Source organism: Geotrypetes seraphini, chromosome 4 (genome assembly GCF_902459505.1).
Source record: "Geotrypetes seraphini chromosome 4, aGeoSer1.1, whole genome shotgun sequence".
Lineage (NCBI taxonomy): Eukaryota > Metazoa > Chordata > Amphibia > Gymnophiona > Dermophiidae > Geotrypetes > Geotrypetes seraphini.
In genome coordinates, this window is record NC_047087.1 from 99,067,280 (window position 1) to 99,081,974 (window position 14,695).

At 43.4% G+C, this 14,695-nt stretch overlaps 1 protein-coding gene across 5 annotated transcripts in view; it reads left to right on the forward strand.

Annotated features, from left to right (window-relative positions):
• Positions 1 to 14,695, forward strand: part of CHD1L (chromodomain helicase DNA binding protein 1 like) — a 175,917-nt gene that overhangs the window by 76,500 nt on the left and 84,722 nt on the right. For all 5 annotated transcript variants that reach the window (XM_033940408.1, XM_033940411.1, XM_033940410.1 and 2 more), the window contains 3 exons: positions 1,769 to 1,842; positions 2,239 to 2,349; positions 9,031 to 9,145. In XM_033940408.1, coding sequence (XP_033796299.1) covers positions 1,769 to 1,842; positions 2,239 to 2,349; positions 9,031 to 9,145 — 300 coding nt within the window. The remainder of the gene's footprint in view (positions 1 to 1,768; positions 1,843 to 2,238; positions 2,350 to 9,030; positions 9,146 to 14,695) is intronic.

The window sequence follows — 14,695 nt, forward strand, 5'->3', positions numbered from 1 at the left end:
GAGGCAGATGCTTTTCTACTGAACTGGGGGAAACGATTTCTATATGCGTTCCCACCGTTCCCGCTGATCCAGAAGACCCTGGTCAAGCTGAAACTCGAACGGGCCACCATGATTCTAATAGCTCCTCGGTGGCCCAGACAACCTTGGTTCTCCCTCCTACTTCAACTCAGCAGCAGGGAACCAGTACCACTTCCAGTGTTTCCTTCACTACTTACTCAACATCAAGGATCACTACTTCATCCCAACCTGCAGTCTCTCCACCTGACAGCTTGGTTCCTCTCAACGTAACCCCTCACCAATTCTCACAAGAAGTGAGGGAGGTCTTGGAAGCTTCCAGGAAGCCCGCCACTCGACAATGCTACTCCCAGAAATGGACCAGATTCTCCTCATGGTGTGTTTCTAAGTCAAAGGAACCTCAGCGAGCTTCCTTATCCTCCGTGCTGGACTATCTCCTACACCTATCTCAATCTGGGCTCAAGTCCACATCCATACGAGTCCACCTGAGCGCTATTGCGGCGTTCCACCAGCCCCTACAAGGGAAACCCCTCTCGGCCCATCCGGTGGTCGCCAGATTTATGAAAGGACTCTTCCATGTTAACCCTCCTCTCAAACCACCCCCAGTAGTTTGGGACCTCAATGTAGTCCTTTCCCATCTCATGAAGCCCCCGTTTGAACCACTCAACAGGGCCCCTCTTAAGTATCTCACCTGGAAAGTGCTTTTCCTTGTAGCCCTTACGTCCGCTCGCAGAGTCAGCGAACTCCAGGCATTGATGGCGGATCCACCATTCACAGTATTCCATCATGACAAGGTGGTCCTCCGCACTCACCCGAAATTCCTGCCTAAGGTGGTCTCCGAATTTCATCTCAACCAATCCATTGTACTTCCAGTATTCTTCCCTAAGCCTCATTCTCACCACGGAGAATCGGCCCTTCACACTCTAGACTGTAAACGTGCCTTGGCTTTCTACCTGGATCGCACCAAGCCACACAGAACCACTCCTCAACTTTTTGTCTCCTTCGATCCTAACAAGTTGGGAAGACCCGTATCAAAGCGCACCATCTCTAATTGGATGGCGGCTTGTATCTCTTTCTGCTATGCCCAGGCTGGATTATCACTTCCTTGTAAGGTCACAGCCCATAAGGTCAGAGCAATGGCAGCCTCAGTAGCATTCCTCAGATCAACACCAATCGAGGAAATTTGCAAGGCTGCCACCTGGTCCTCGGTTCACACATTCACCTCACATTATTGTCTGGATACCCTCTCCAGACGGGATGGACAGTTTGGCCAAACAGTATTGAAAAATTTATTCTCTTAAGTCGCCAACTCCCCCTCCATCCCACTGAGGTTAGCTTGGAGGTCACCCACTAGTGAGAATACCTGCCTGCTTGTCCTGGGATAAAGCAATGTTACTTACCGTAACAGTTGTTATCCAGGGACAGCAGGCAGCTATTCTCACGTCCCACCCACCTCCCCTGGGTTGGCTTCTCAGGCTAGCTACCTGAACTGAGGAGACACGCCCGGATCTCCGGGTAGGAAGGCACCGGCGCATGCGCGGTGCGGGCATCTAGAAACTTTAAGTTTCTACAAGCAACACGTGCTTGTGAGACGTCCGTACCGGGGCTCTGTCTGATGACATCACCCACTAGTGAGAATAGCTGCCTGCTGTCCCTGGATAACAACTGTTACGGTAAGTAACATTGCTTTCTCTGAAATCCTCTGAACATTTTGCAATTTCTCATGGAATTTATTATGGTGTTGTTTCTGTAGGGGTCATCGTGTTTTGCTGTTCAGCCAGATGACCCGCATGTTGGACATTCTGCAAGACTACATGGAGTACAAAGGTATCTGTTTGTTTCTAGGAATCTATTTGTGGGTTTTTTGTTACAAATATATTTTAATGGATATTTTGCTCATTCGTCCATGTGGCACTTAAGGATCAAAACAGTAGATGTGGAAAATCAGGGCAGCCATTTTGATAATGACTTGGGAGCTACAGGATAAGAGTAAAATGATGGTAGAAAACAGCAGATTAAAATCAGATTTTGATCTCCTGTTTTCTATTACCATATTGAATCTTGTGGATTGTCTGCTTTGTTGTTTCTTAAGAGTGAAGTGATCAAATATCCAATGAAACAGATAAAAAAAAAATAACCACAAGAAATATAAAATCCTGTTACTAATAATGAGGAGGTATATGATTTTTCCATATTTTCTAAATGAATATTTTTTTGTGGAAGGTTATAGTTACGAGCGACTAGATGGCTCTGTCAGAGGAGAAGAAAGATACCTGGCTATAAAGAGTTTCAGTAATGACTCTGTCTTTGTTTTTCTTCTGAGCACGAAGGCAGGTAAGAAGCACCATCATTAGGCACAGGAATGGGAGATTGGTGAGGGAATCTACTGTAGTAATCTTTTAAATTTACTGGCTTAACTGAAGGAGAAGATCTGATTCTGTACCTTCTGAATGCTTTTATCTTTAAATAGTTAGTTGTTACCTCTGTGAACTGTGTAAAACTTCAGCAGGACATGGCAAGAATAGTTCCCTTACGTCTTTTAAGGGCCTTTTCCATATACTAAGGCCACTTTCTAGTGCAATAGGTGTGTCATGCAGAAGGAATCCATTCCTGGTTTTCAACTCCTCTCTTATGAGGAAAGACTAAAACGATTAGGACTCTTCAGCTTGGAAAAGAGATGGCTGAGGGAAGATATGATTGAAGTCAGTCTACAAAATCCTGAGTGGAGTAGAATGGGTACAAGTGGATCGATTTTTCTCTTTTTTCACTCAGAGGATAGTTAAGCATGGAATGCATTGCCAGAAGTTGTGGTAAGAGCGGATAGCGTAGCTAGTTTTAAGAAAGGTTTGGACAAGTTCCTGGAAGAAAAGTCCATAGTATGTTATTGAGAAAGACATGGAGGAAGCCACTGCTACTGGTCTAAATGGATCATTGGTCTGACCCAGTATGACTATTCTTATGTTGTCCAGCCAACTGGCAGTCCAAATATCTTCAAGTCTGGTCATTTGGAACTGTTTCTGAGGCAGAAAATCCTTTTGACCTTGCAACTGTGCCCCACATTTTCTTCAAAGTGTTGGTAGTTATGGCTGCTTTTCTCCACAGTTTATATGTGTCCTTTATTGAAATAAACAAAACCTTTTTACATCAGTGATCTTCAGTGGAGGGTTCATTGTCCATTCCCACTGTCTTCTGTGTGATTTTGAACCCACGGGTTTTTTGTCCTGTTGGACACTGTTTCTCCACTGGTAGGGTGTCCTGGTTTCTTGGATGACTGGTTGATCCGAGCTCTGTTCCAACAGGAGTGCAAATATGCACTGGAGATGATAGTTGCAAGCATCAGGTTAGTTTTACATTGTTCATCAATGTTTTTTCTGTGGTGCCATTGGACCTGTATATTACTTGTTTTCATGTTTTGCAGAGCAAAAAATATTATGTTGCTGGGGAACTTCCCCTGTACCCTCTTGTCATGGAGTTGTTCAGTTATGTTGCTTGCTTTGGGACTAAATTGAATCTAACTCTGTCTGTAAGAGGGAGGAGCATGTGCTCAGAATAGTGTTGGTTTTCTGCAACTCCCGGATTGTGGGTTGAGATTGAACACCTAACGTACTGAATCCTACAGGTACTAACAGAAAGAAGATTATCGAAGGTGAAAACCTAATCTTCCATTCTGATCTGCTTTGTGTATTTCCTTATTATTTTCTGTATTTTTCACAGTTTTTGCAGCTATCGGTGCACCAGAGCTTCCCAGTGCAGGGGAAGTCTCTGCCTATGTGGAGTAGAAGCAGACTTGGGCTACAGCCAGCAGGTTAATCCCTTGGGGACCTGTTTGGCTGGCCTGCAGAAAACTTTGTGGAGCTCGGGGTCTGTAGCTTAGTTCGCCTATTGAATCGCAGGGGCTTGAGTGCATACTGTTAGTCATCCACAGGGGCTCAGTGGGGCTCTTCAGGGTGCCGGCTGCATTTTTGCCTCCCCCCTTTGCCTCTCCCCTCCTCCCAGTCTGCCTTGCAGCTGGAAGATCTCAGCGTTTGGAAGACTGGCTGACTGAGGCAGGGATTCTTCTCCCAAATCCAGCTACTTCTTACAGCTGAGGCAGACTTTAGCACCTTCAGAGAACATGCCAAAGTGAGTAAGGCTATTATATCCTATGGGCAAAATCGGGGGAGGGGGGAGAGGGTAAAAACTATTTTTGAAGGTTTCTGCCATATCCTTAGGGTCCACCACCTCTAAAATCCTATTTTCTGAAATTTTTTAAACTTGGAGCCATTTTTGGTGCCAAAACGCTGCCATGGTGGCCATCTTTGATTTCCTGATTTTTTTTTTCCCAAAGTTCTCCAGATCCTTCAAATCACCTTGTTTTGTCTCAAAACTAGCAGAGATGAAATCCTCAGGCTCTTTTACCCCTAATTCATTCCAGTTATGTGTTGGATGAATGCCGTAAGAGCGCCCTTGCACCACGTGCCGTGCAATATGTGAAAGGGAGGCTGGTGTGTCAGGCTTAGCCTCCCCTTTGGTTTCTAGACCTGAGCAACCTCTGGGGGTCCTATGCACTGAGAGAAAATCCCTCCCATAGCCCTGGAACAGTAGCATATCCTAAGCGTATGAAAACCGTGTGGAAGCTGTGGAGTTACCTAAAAGGACTCAGTGATGCCTAGTAAAGCCTTTTCTCCTGAATTTGTTAATTTGATGTGAAGAGCTTATTTGGATAGCTTGGATCCTCATATGAGTTCTGACAGTGAGTCAGGGGTGCAAATATGCAGGAAGAGTAGTGGCCCTCAAGCAAGGGGAGGATCCCGCTGCACACCAGATGTTCATATTTTCAGCGCCATTACAGCTCTTTACTGACTCTCTGTGGGAGTTAGACTCCCAGCAGGCCCCTTCCACTCAATGTTCTATCCTGAGCAGAGTGAGAGTACATAACTGGACTATTTTAATTCTATTTACATGGGTTTGAGCAAAGGAAATGAAAAAAAGACTCCAGTTAATTAAAAATACCACCACAAGATTGATCTGTGGTAAAACAAAGTATGACCGTATGTCACCTCTGTTAAGGAGTTTGCATTGGCTTCCTTTTCGATTGAGAGTTAAGTTTAAATGTGCCTGCATAGTTTTTAAAATCATGCATGGTATATTTGATTCATTGGTCCCTCTAACTTTTAATTCTTTCTCAAGTTGCAGAACTATCCATGTATTTAAACTTTCTTTTCCCACTGTAAAAGGTGCCAGATCTATCAGTAAAACTGTTCATTCCTTCCCCTTTTTATTAACAGCAATTTGGAATGACCTACCTTCTCAAATAAGATCCTGTCTATCCTTTCAAGTTTTTCAAAAAATCCTGAAAACTACTGTTTCAGCGTTTTCTAGCAGATAAGTTTCTATGAGGTCAATTCTCTCCATTAATTACAACTACTGTTAATGGAGTCGAGCCTTGTTTCTCAGGGATGATTCGGTATATAAGTCCAAGATTTAGTTTCGTTTAGTTAGTCTTTTCCCTGGCATTCTGATATGAGTGTTATAGTCACAGAGCACTGGAATGCTACTGAGGGCTCTTTAAAAGTAGCCAAAACCTTAGGTCTCTTGGGCTCTGTGGCTTCCATGCTCTTACATTTTGGTACATCACCGTTCCAGTGCTAAGGGAGGAATTTTCTCTCAATAGACAGGCCTCCAGAGGTTCCTTGGCCCTAGAGATCAAAGGGGAGGCTAAGCCCAACACTTCCACGTTGTCTTGCATGTGGCGCAAGGGCGCTCTTCTGGCTTCCATCAAGCACAAACTTGGCTTGAATTAGGGGTAAAAGAGCCGAGGCAAAACATGGTGATTTGAAGGATCAAGAGAACTTTGAAAAAAAATTGAGAAATCCAAGATGAACCTCATGGCAGCTTTGTGGTGCCAAAAAGGGCTAAAAAATGCCATAAGTAAAGGTTAAAAAACCCCTCAGAAAACAGGATTTTAGAGGTAAAGGACCCTAAAGGATGTGGCATAAACTTTCAAAAATAATTTTTTTAGACCTCCTCCCCCTATTTTGCCCATAGGTTGTAATAGCCTTACTCATTGTGACGTGCTCTGAAGGTGCTGCAGCCTGCCTCAGCTCTAAGAAATAACTGGATCTGATAGAAGAATCCCTTCCTCAATCAGCCACCTTCAGACGCTTAGATCTTCAGGCTGCCAGTTGGACCGAAGTTGGACTGATCCTCATCCCCCACAGAACCACTCACAAAAAGGGGGGAGAGGCGAAATCTCAGTTGGCACCCTGAAGAGCCCTGATGAGCCTCCCTGTGAATGCCTAACAGCCTATACTCAAGGCCCTGTGACTCAGGCGAGCTAAGCTACCCCGAGCTCCACAAAGTTTTCTGCAGATTGGCCAAACAGTTCCCCAAGGGATTATTAACCTGCCAGCTGCAGACTCAAGTCTGCTGCTTCTCCATGTAGGAAGAGCTTTCCCCCGCAGTGGGGAGCTTTGGTGCACCAATAGCCATAAAAACTATGAAAATTACTGAATATAATATACAGAGCAGATCAGAAAGATACTTCCAGTTCACTTGCAGAAGGAAAAACTGAAGAACCTGCTGGAAAAGGAGAAGGCGTTGAAAACCTGGAATGGATTCTTTCTACACAGGTCACGAGCATGGGGAAAATGCCCTACTGTCCAGAATGAGACATCTGTTGCACTAGAAATAAGCTACAAGGCAAAAATATGCAAAACAGTGACTTTACCTATTACCAGTTTTTGCTATACTAAAAGATTCATATTATAATCCATCACATTCCTGAATACATAATTCCTAGTAATATTTTAACCATTACGATTCTCCCTGAGAACCACATAATGTTGAATAACTAACAGAAGACACTGCCCAAACCAAATACTCCAATGCACATGCTCAAATAATGACGTAGTGGAAAACTATTGGTTGAAAGAGATTCAAACAGCATGCCATTCTATTTCTTTATTTAAACCCTTAGGTGCTATTGTGCCACAGTTATAAATATTCTTTTGCAACAAAACAATATTATTTCTTCCTCAGGCACTGTACTTTAGATTGTGAGTCCATTCGGGACAGGGAGGAAAGTTTAATGTGCCTTTAATACAATATACCGTATTTGCCGGCGTATAAGACGACTTTTCAGTACCTTAAAATCCTCCCCAAAGTCGGGGGTCGTCTTATACGCCGGGTACAGTTTACATGCCCTTACTTGCGGGGCTGGATGTACTCAGTCGCGCGGCTCTTCTTCTCCCTACCTTCTCTGCTTGCAGCACAGAGCCGAACGGAAGTCTTCCCGACGTCAGCGCTGACGTCGGAGGGGAGGGAGGGCTTAAACAAAGCCCTCCCTCCCTCCGACGTCAGCGCTGACGTCGGGAAGACTTCCGTTCGGCTCTGTGCTGCAGGCATGGCAGGTAAGGAGAAGGAGAGTAGCCTCGCGGTTCGAGTGGCTACCAAGAGAGAGGGGCGGCCGCCCCGCCCCGGTTGCAGCACAGCCGGCCAGGTTCCCTTACTTTTGTGGCACTTCCCCGACCGACCGATAACAGCCCGGGTCCGACAATCCTCCCTGCCCTGTAGCCGCGAATCTAAATACCTTCTTACAGCAGCTGTAAGAAGGTAATTTAGATTCGCGGTTAAGGGCAGGGAGGTTTGTCGGACCGGGGCTGTTGTCGGTTGGTCGGGGAAGTGCCACAAAAGTAAGGGAACCTGGCCGGCTGTGCTGCACCCGGGGCGGTAGAGAAGGTGTGCGGAAGAAGGGGTAGTCTTATACGGCGAGTATAACACAAAACTCTATTTTTTAACTAAAAGTTGGGGGGGTCGTCTTATACGCCCAGTCGTCCTATACGCCGGCAAATATGGTATATAAATTGATTGATTGATTGTTATAATCCTATTATATTTTGTATCCTTATGTAACCTGTGCAGAACTGTGGATGCAGTGGGTTATAAATCTTAAAAAAAAATAAACAAACTAACTAGAGAAATATTGCCTCACTTTGGTAAAACTACCTTACGCTGAGTTTTACTAAACCACGAAAAAAGCATTTATCACAGGCCGTTGAGGTAGATGCTCTGACTCTCATAGAAATTGAGTGAGCGTCAGAGCATTTACCTCACCAGCCTGCGGTAAGAAGCTCCTCCACAGTTTAGTAAAAGGAGCCGTTAGTTCAGGGGTGTCAAACTCAATCACATTAAGGGGCCAAAATCCAAAACACAGGCTAAGTTGCGGGCCAGACCCTGCCCATCTCCGCCCCAGACTCCACCCCCATAATAGTACTAATTGTAACACTATTTTTTCCATTCATTTTTCATATATACACACAATGTAATCTTAATAACAACATATAATGGTTAACCACAAAATTAAACTACACAAAGCATACTGTATGCTTCTCAACATTCATTCCTACCAGAACACAGCTAACCCCTATGCAAATATGGGACCAAAAACTAAAAGTGCTAATATATACAAACAAACCCCAAGATTCAAGACTCTATGCTGTACAACCCCAGAGAAAAAGAAACAAATGCATTTCTTCGTGAACAGTGCAAAATATAGACAGCAGATGAAAATCCTTAAAATTAACACAATTCAGTCACTAAATTGAAAATAAAATAATTCCCTCTACCTTTGTTCCCTCCCTCCCTTCATGCTGTGCCTCAATTAGGTGCCTCCCTCTGGCGGGCATCTTTCCTTCTGGCCTGCTCCCGCCTGGCCGTTTTATGCTGCTCTCAGTGCGATGAGTGTTTTGTATTGCCGCCCCCAGTGTTATCTTCTGGCCGGCTCCCTCTTCCTCACTGCCACAGTGTGCACAAAGCCGAGTGCGGTTGCTCCTCGAATGTCTTGTGCCTCATCCGGAAGCCTTCCCTCTGATGTTCGACATCGGAGAGAAGGCTTCCAGTTCAGGCTCAGGATGCAATGGTGGTGGTCTTCCACTTTATCTCCGTTACTAATTGTTAATGGGGGAATCTCTCACTTTTATAATACTGTTTTCTCTGTGTTGCATTTTATTGACTTTTATTAAAACATTATTATAGGTGGTGTGGGAATGAACTTAACTGCAGCAGATACCGTGATTTTTGTAGACAGCGATTATAACCCTCAGAATGATTTACAAGCGGCAGCCAGAGCTCACCGAATTGGCCAAAACAAGTAAGGAACCTAAATGGATCTTTCTTTCTTTTCTGTAAAGCAGAGTCTTCTTCTTCCCATATTCTCTTCTTAAATCTTGAGTGATCACATCACATTCCCCTGTTAATGATCAGAAGAGACCATTCCCTGCCATGAGGGATCGCATAGGTTTAAATCTGAATCCATTTTGAAAAGAGACAAAGTAACTGAATGCATTTTAATCTGTACTTTTAATATTGTTTAAAAAAAGAGCACAAAGTTTGTTCTTCTAAGCTAAAAAAAGTGTATTTATAAGCATATTAAATATAACAATCAAGAAAAACCTTGTACAGAAGGTTATTTCAACACAAAGAAGGTAAAGTATAATATAAGGGGGGAGGGGGAGAAAAATATGTCCGCCTAAAGTACACCACAAAAAAGGGATCCAATGTTAGAATAAGGAGGGTTTTTAACATAAGGCAATAATAATATAATGAAAAATTACAGGTTGCACAATGTGATAAAGGAATACAATCCACTAATTGTGCTATTTTACTCCTTTTATAAGAACATACGAATTACTATACTGGGACAGAACGAAGGTTTATCGAGCCCAGGTTTCCTGTTTCCATCAGTGGTCAATTCAGATTAGAAATACCTGGCAAGATTCCAAGGAGTAAAACAGATTTTGTTTTTCTTATCCTCAAAAACGGCTTATGGACTTTCTTTTAGGAAATTATTCAAATCTTTTAAAACCCTGTTCAGCTAACTGATTTCACCACATTCTCTGGCAACAAATTTGAGTTTAATTACATATTGAGTGAAGAAATATCTTCTCTGGTTTGTTTTAAATCTACTACTTAGTAGCTTCATCGCATGTCTCCTAGTCCTAGTAAACAAGCAATTCACTTCTACCCTTTCCACTCCATTCAGTATTTTATAAAGCTCTATCATATCTCCCCTGAGCTGTCTCTTCTCCAAGCTAAAGAGCTCTAGCTGCTTTAGCCTTTCCTCATAGGGAAGTTGTCCCATCCCTTTTATCTGTACCTTTTTAAATTCTGCTATATCTTTTTTGAGATACGGCAACCAGAATTGCACACAGTATTTTTCTAGAAGCTAAAAACAGATGAGTAGGGTCCTAAAAGATACATTTGCTTGACTGGTATTGAATAATGCAAGGAAATTTAAGTAGGCAACGCTCAACCTTACACAGTATCTTCTTTTGCTCATTTTGCAATCTTTAACTTGTGGAACAATCTTTTAACTTGTGGAAGAAGGTCTTTTATGACCGAAACACGGCCTGTGTTGGGTCTATACCACAAACCTTTTACTTTTTATATTGTGTTTCATTTTGGAATTAATCTGCACCTCGTTCAAATAAAGATTTCATCAAGATCATCAGTTCCACAGATCCTTTGTTTTTATTATATGTTAAATATCATATTAAAGCCACACAATTGCAGGATCTACAGGGTAAGAAGGAAGAGGCCCTGTAGGTCAAACTAGAAAGCGGAAATGGAAAATATATTTACATTGGTGTGATATACAGGTTAGAGAATGACACGGTGGATGTTACCCGCGGCTAGCTGCGTGTAGCCGCAGGTAACCCGCCAAAATGGTGGAGTGGGGAAAGGTGCTCACCGCAGGTACGGGTACTAGGCCATCCACCGCCCCATGGAGCGGTGAATGGCCTTGTCCCCGCAGTTAAGGGAGGGAACACGCATGGCCCCCCTCCCTCCTTCCTAAATACCCACCTACCTAAATCTATCTATCTCCCTCCCTCCCCCTTACCTTCGCGGTGCTTCAAGGTTTCAGTCTTGTTGAAAGCCGCCGGCACGTACGTGCAGTTGCGCGTTTCTGCCCACACATGCATGCGACTGCACGAACACTCTGGCAGCTTTTAACAAGACTGAAACCTTAAAACATGCCGTGAAGGTAAGGGGGAGGAAGGGAGATGCACGGACCGCACGAGCGGTGCCAGAGGGAAGGGTGGATGCTGCGGGAACGGGGCGGTGAAGGAAACAGCGGGGACAGGGCACTGAAGGGGACGGCAGGGACAGGGCGGTGAATGGGACGGCAGGGACAGGGCAGTGAAGAGGACGGTGGTCCGATGACAGGGCAGTGACGGGGACAGATTTTTTCCCCTTGTCATTCTCTAATACAGATGGAAGAAATGGACACAGATTTAATAGAAGGCATTCAAAATATAACTGTAAAAGGTGAAGTACTACTAATAGGAGGTTTTAATATGTCAGATGTTGATTGGGGTATCCTTATTGCAGGATCTCCTAGAAGGGCATTCGGAGAAACTGAAGGGAGATAGGTTCAAAACAAATGCAAGGAAGTTTTTTTTCACCTAAAGGGTCGTGGACACTTGGAATGCGCTACCGGAGGAAGTGATCAGGCAGAGTACGGTACAAGGATTCAAACAGGGATTGGACGGATTCCTGAGGGATAAAGGGATCGTGGGATACTGAGAGAGGTGCTGGGATGTATCACAGGTATAGAAAGCTAACCAGGTAATAAGTATAGAAACCCAACCAGGTCGTGCATGTGCAAGACCGGAGGGTTAGGACTTCGATGGGAAGCTAGGACTTAAATGGGAAACCAAGGTGGCAAGGGGACCCCTTCTGGAGATTCCGACAGGTCGTGACCTGTTTGGGCCACCGCGGGAGCGGACTGCTGGGCAGGATGGACCTATGGTCTGACCCGGCGGAGGCACTGCTTATGTTCTTATGTTCTTAAGTAGGGAGATCCTGGATTCTCTACAACGAGAACTATTCTATCAGTTGGTAATGGAACCCAAATGAGACAGGGCCATACTGGACTTAGTGCTTACAAATGGGGAAAGTGTTTCTGATGTTATAGTGGGCGACCATTTCACATCCGGTGATCACCACAAGGAGTGGTTTAATATCAAGATAAGTGTATAGAGGGCTCATTCAAAAGTGAAGGTTCTAAATTTAGAAACAAACTAACTTTGTTCAGATGGGGGTTTATGTCAAGGATTTGTCTCGATGGGAACATCAGGAAGAAGTAGGAAAGTAGTGGGCAAAACTGAAAGGAACTATTGTAAGGGCAATAGACCATTTTGTAAGAAAAGTAAGTAAAAGTAAGAGGACAAGAAGGCTCCTTTTGGGTCTCAAAAATAATAGCTGAGAAGGTAAGGAAAAAGACTAGCTTTCATAAACTACAAAAGATCACAGAAAGGCAAAAATGTCTGAAAATTTTAAGAGACTGGTTGAGTAGCAAAGATGCAAATGGAAGAAAAAATAGCAGAAATGGTAAAATGGGGGGACAAGACAATTTAGATATACAGTGATACCTTGGAATCTGAATGCCCCAGTACTCTAACAACTTGGAATCCGAATGAAAAATTTGAGCAAATTTTGCCCCGGAATCCGAACGCTGCTTTGCAATCCAAACACCGTGCATGTTGTACGTGTGTGTTTGTGCCCTGGAATCTGAACGCTGCTTTGGAATCTGAACTCCCTGCATGTTGTTCGTGTGTGTTTGTGCGTACGTTTCCCCAGCGCTCGGGCCACCCATATGTCATCCAGTTCATTGTCGGAAGCTGTAGTAAAAAATCTCGTGTGATTTTCACCTTTTTATAGTGTAGTGAGGAAAATATTATTTTTTAATATTTTACCTTAAAATCCAGTGCATTTACTGTTAAAACTTGAGTTTGTGGGACCCAGGAACAGATTTATCCAGTTTCTATTATTTTAAATGGGAAAACTTATCTTGGAACTCGAACGGGGTTCTGGAATGGATTAAGTTCAGATTTCAAGGTATCACTGTATTAGTAAGTGCAAGAGTGGCATTGTTAGATTCAAAGGTGAAGGGGAGGAATATGTAGATCATTCTAAACAAACCTCCTGTGGGAACTATTATTTGTACTTATACACACTCTAAATCCAATATTTCAACTAACAATAGTGGAATACGTAGAACCTGATAAAGATAAGGCTGAATTGCATAACAAATATTTTTGATCTGTGTTCACAGCTGAAACACCAGGAGCGGGATCACAGAAAATAAAAGCAAACAGGACTAGAGGTGTGGTAGACCCTGATTAAATTTCAGAGGATTGTGATTGTGTTTGTGGATAAAGCAATGGGGCTGGATGGAGTACATCCAAGGTTACTGAGGAAACTTAGGGAAGTTCTGTCAGCTCTGCTGGCTGACCTTTTCAATGCTGCTCTAGAGTTGGAGAAGGGCAGATGTGGTTCCTCTCCACAAAATTGTAAGTGAGGAAGTAGGAAACTATAGGCCGGTAAGACTGATTCTGTGCTAAGCAAATTAATGGAAACACTTTTAAAACAGAGAATGGTGAAGTTTCTGGATTCTGGTAGATTACAGGACCATAAGCAACATGGATTCATTAGAGGTAGGTCTTGTCAGATAAATCTGATCAATTTCTTTGACTGGGTGACCAGAGAATTGGATAGAGGAAGAGTGCTGGATGTTGTGTATCTAGATTTTAGCAAAGCCTTTGACAGTATTCCACTCGGGTATCTAATAAATAAACTGAATGCCCTCAGTATGGGCCACAAAGTGACGGACTGGGTCAGGAACTGGTTGAGTGGAAGACAACAGAGGATAGTGGTCAGTAGAGATCAATCTGAGAAAAGGAATGTTACCAGTGGTATGCCTCAAGGTTTAGTTCTTGGGCCTATTCTTTTTAACATTTTTTGTAAGGGATATTGCCTCTTTGTGGATGATACCAAAATCTGTAATAAGGTAGACACCCCTGATGGTGTGGAAAACATGAGAAAGGATCTAGTGAAGCTTGAGGAATGGTCTGAAATTTTATCTAGTGAAATTTGACAGCTAAGAAATGCAAGGTCATGCATTTGGGCTCCAGTGTAGGAGGTGAAGAACTTATGTGCATGACAGAAAAGCAGGTCTTGTGTGTGATAGTATGTGATGATCTTAAGGTGGCCAAACAGGTTAAAAAGGTGATAGTGAATGCTAGAAGGATGCTGGGTGCATAGGGAGAAAAATGGCCAGGTGGAAAAAAGAGGTATTGATTCCCCTGTATAAGACTCTGGTGAGACCTCATGTAGAATATTGTGTGCAATTCTGGAGACTACACTTTCAAAAAGATATATTCAGTATGGAATCAGTCCAGAAGAAGGCAACTAAAATGGTTTGTGGTCTATGCCAGTTATTCCCAACCCTGTCCTGGAGGAACACCAGGCCAATCGGGTTTTCAGGCTAGCCCTAATGAATATGCATGAGAGAGATTTGCATATGATGGAAGTGATAGGCATGCAAATTTGCTTCATGCATATTCATTAGGGCTAGCCTGAAAACCCAATTGGCCTGGTGTTCCTCCAGGACAGGGTTGGGAACCACTGGTCTATGCCATAAGGTGTTAGGAGACAGACTTAAAGATCTCAAAATGTATACTTTGTAGGAAAGGTGGGAGAGGGGAGATATGAAAGAGACATTTAAATACCTATGTGGTATAAATACGCCTGAGGCAAGTCTCTTTTCAATTGAAAGGAGACTCCAGAGTAAGAGGGCATAGAATGAGGTTAAAAGGTGTTATGCTCAAGAGTGATGTAAGGAAATACTTTTTTTTTA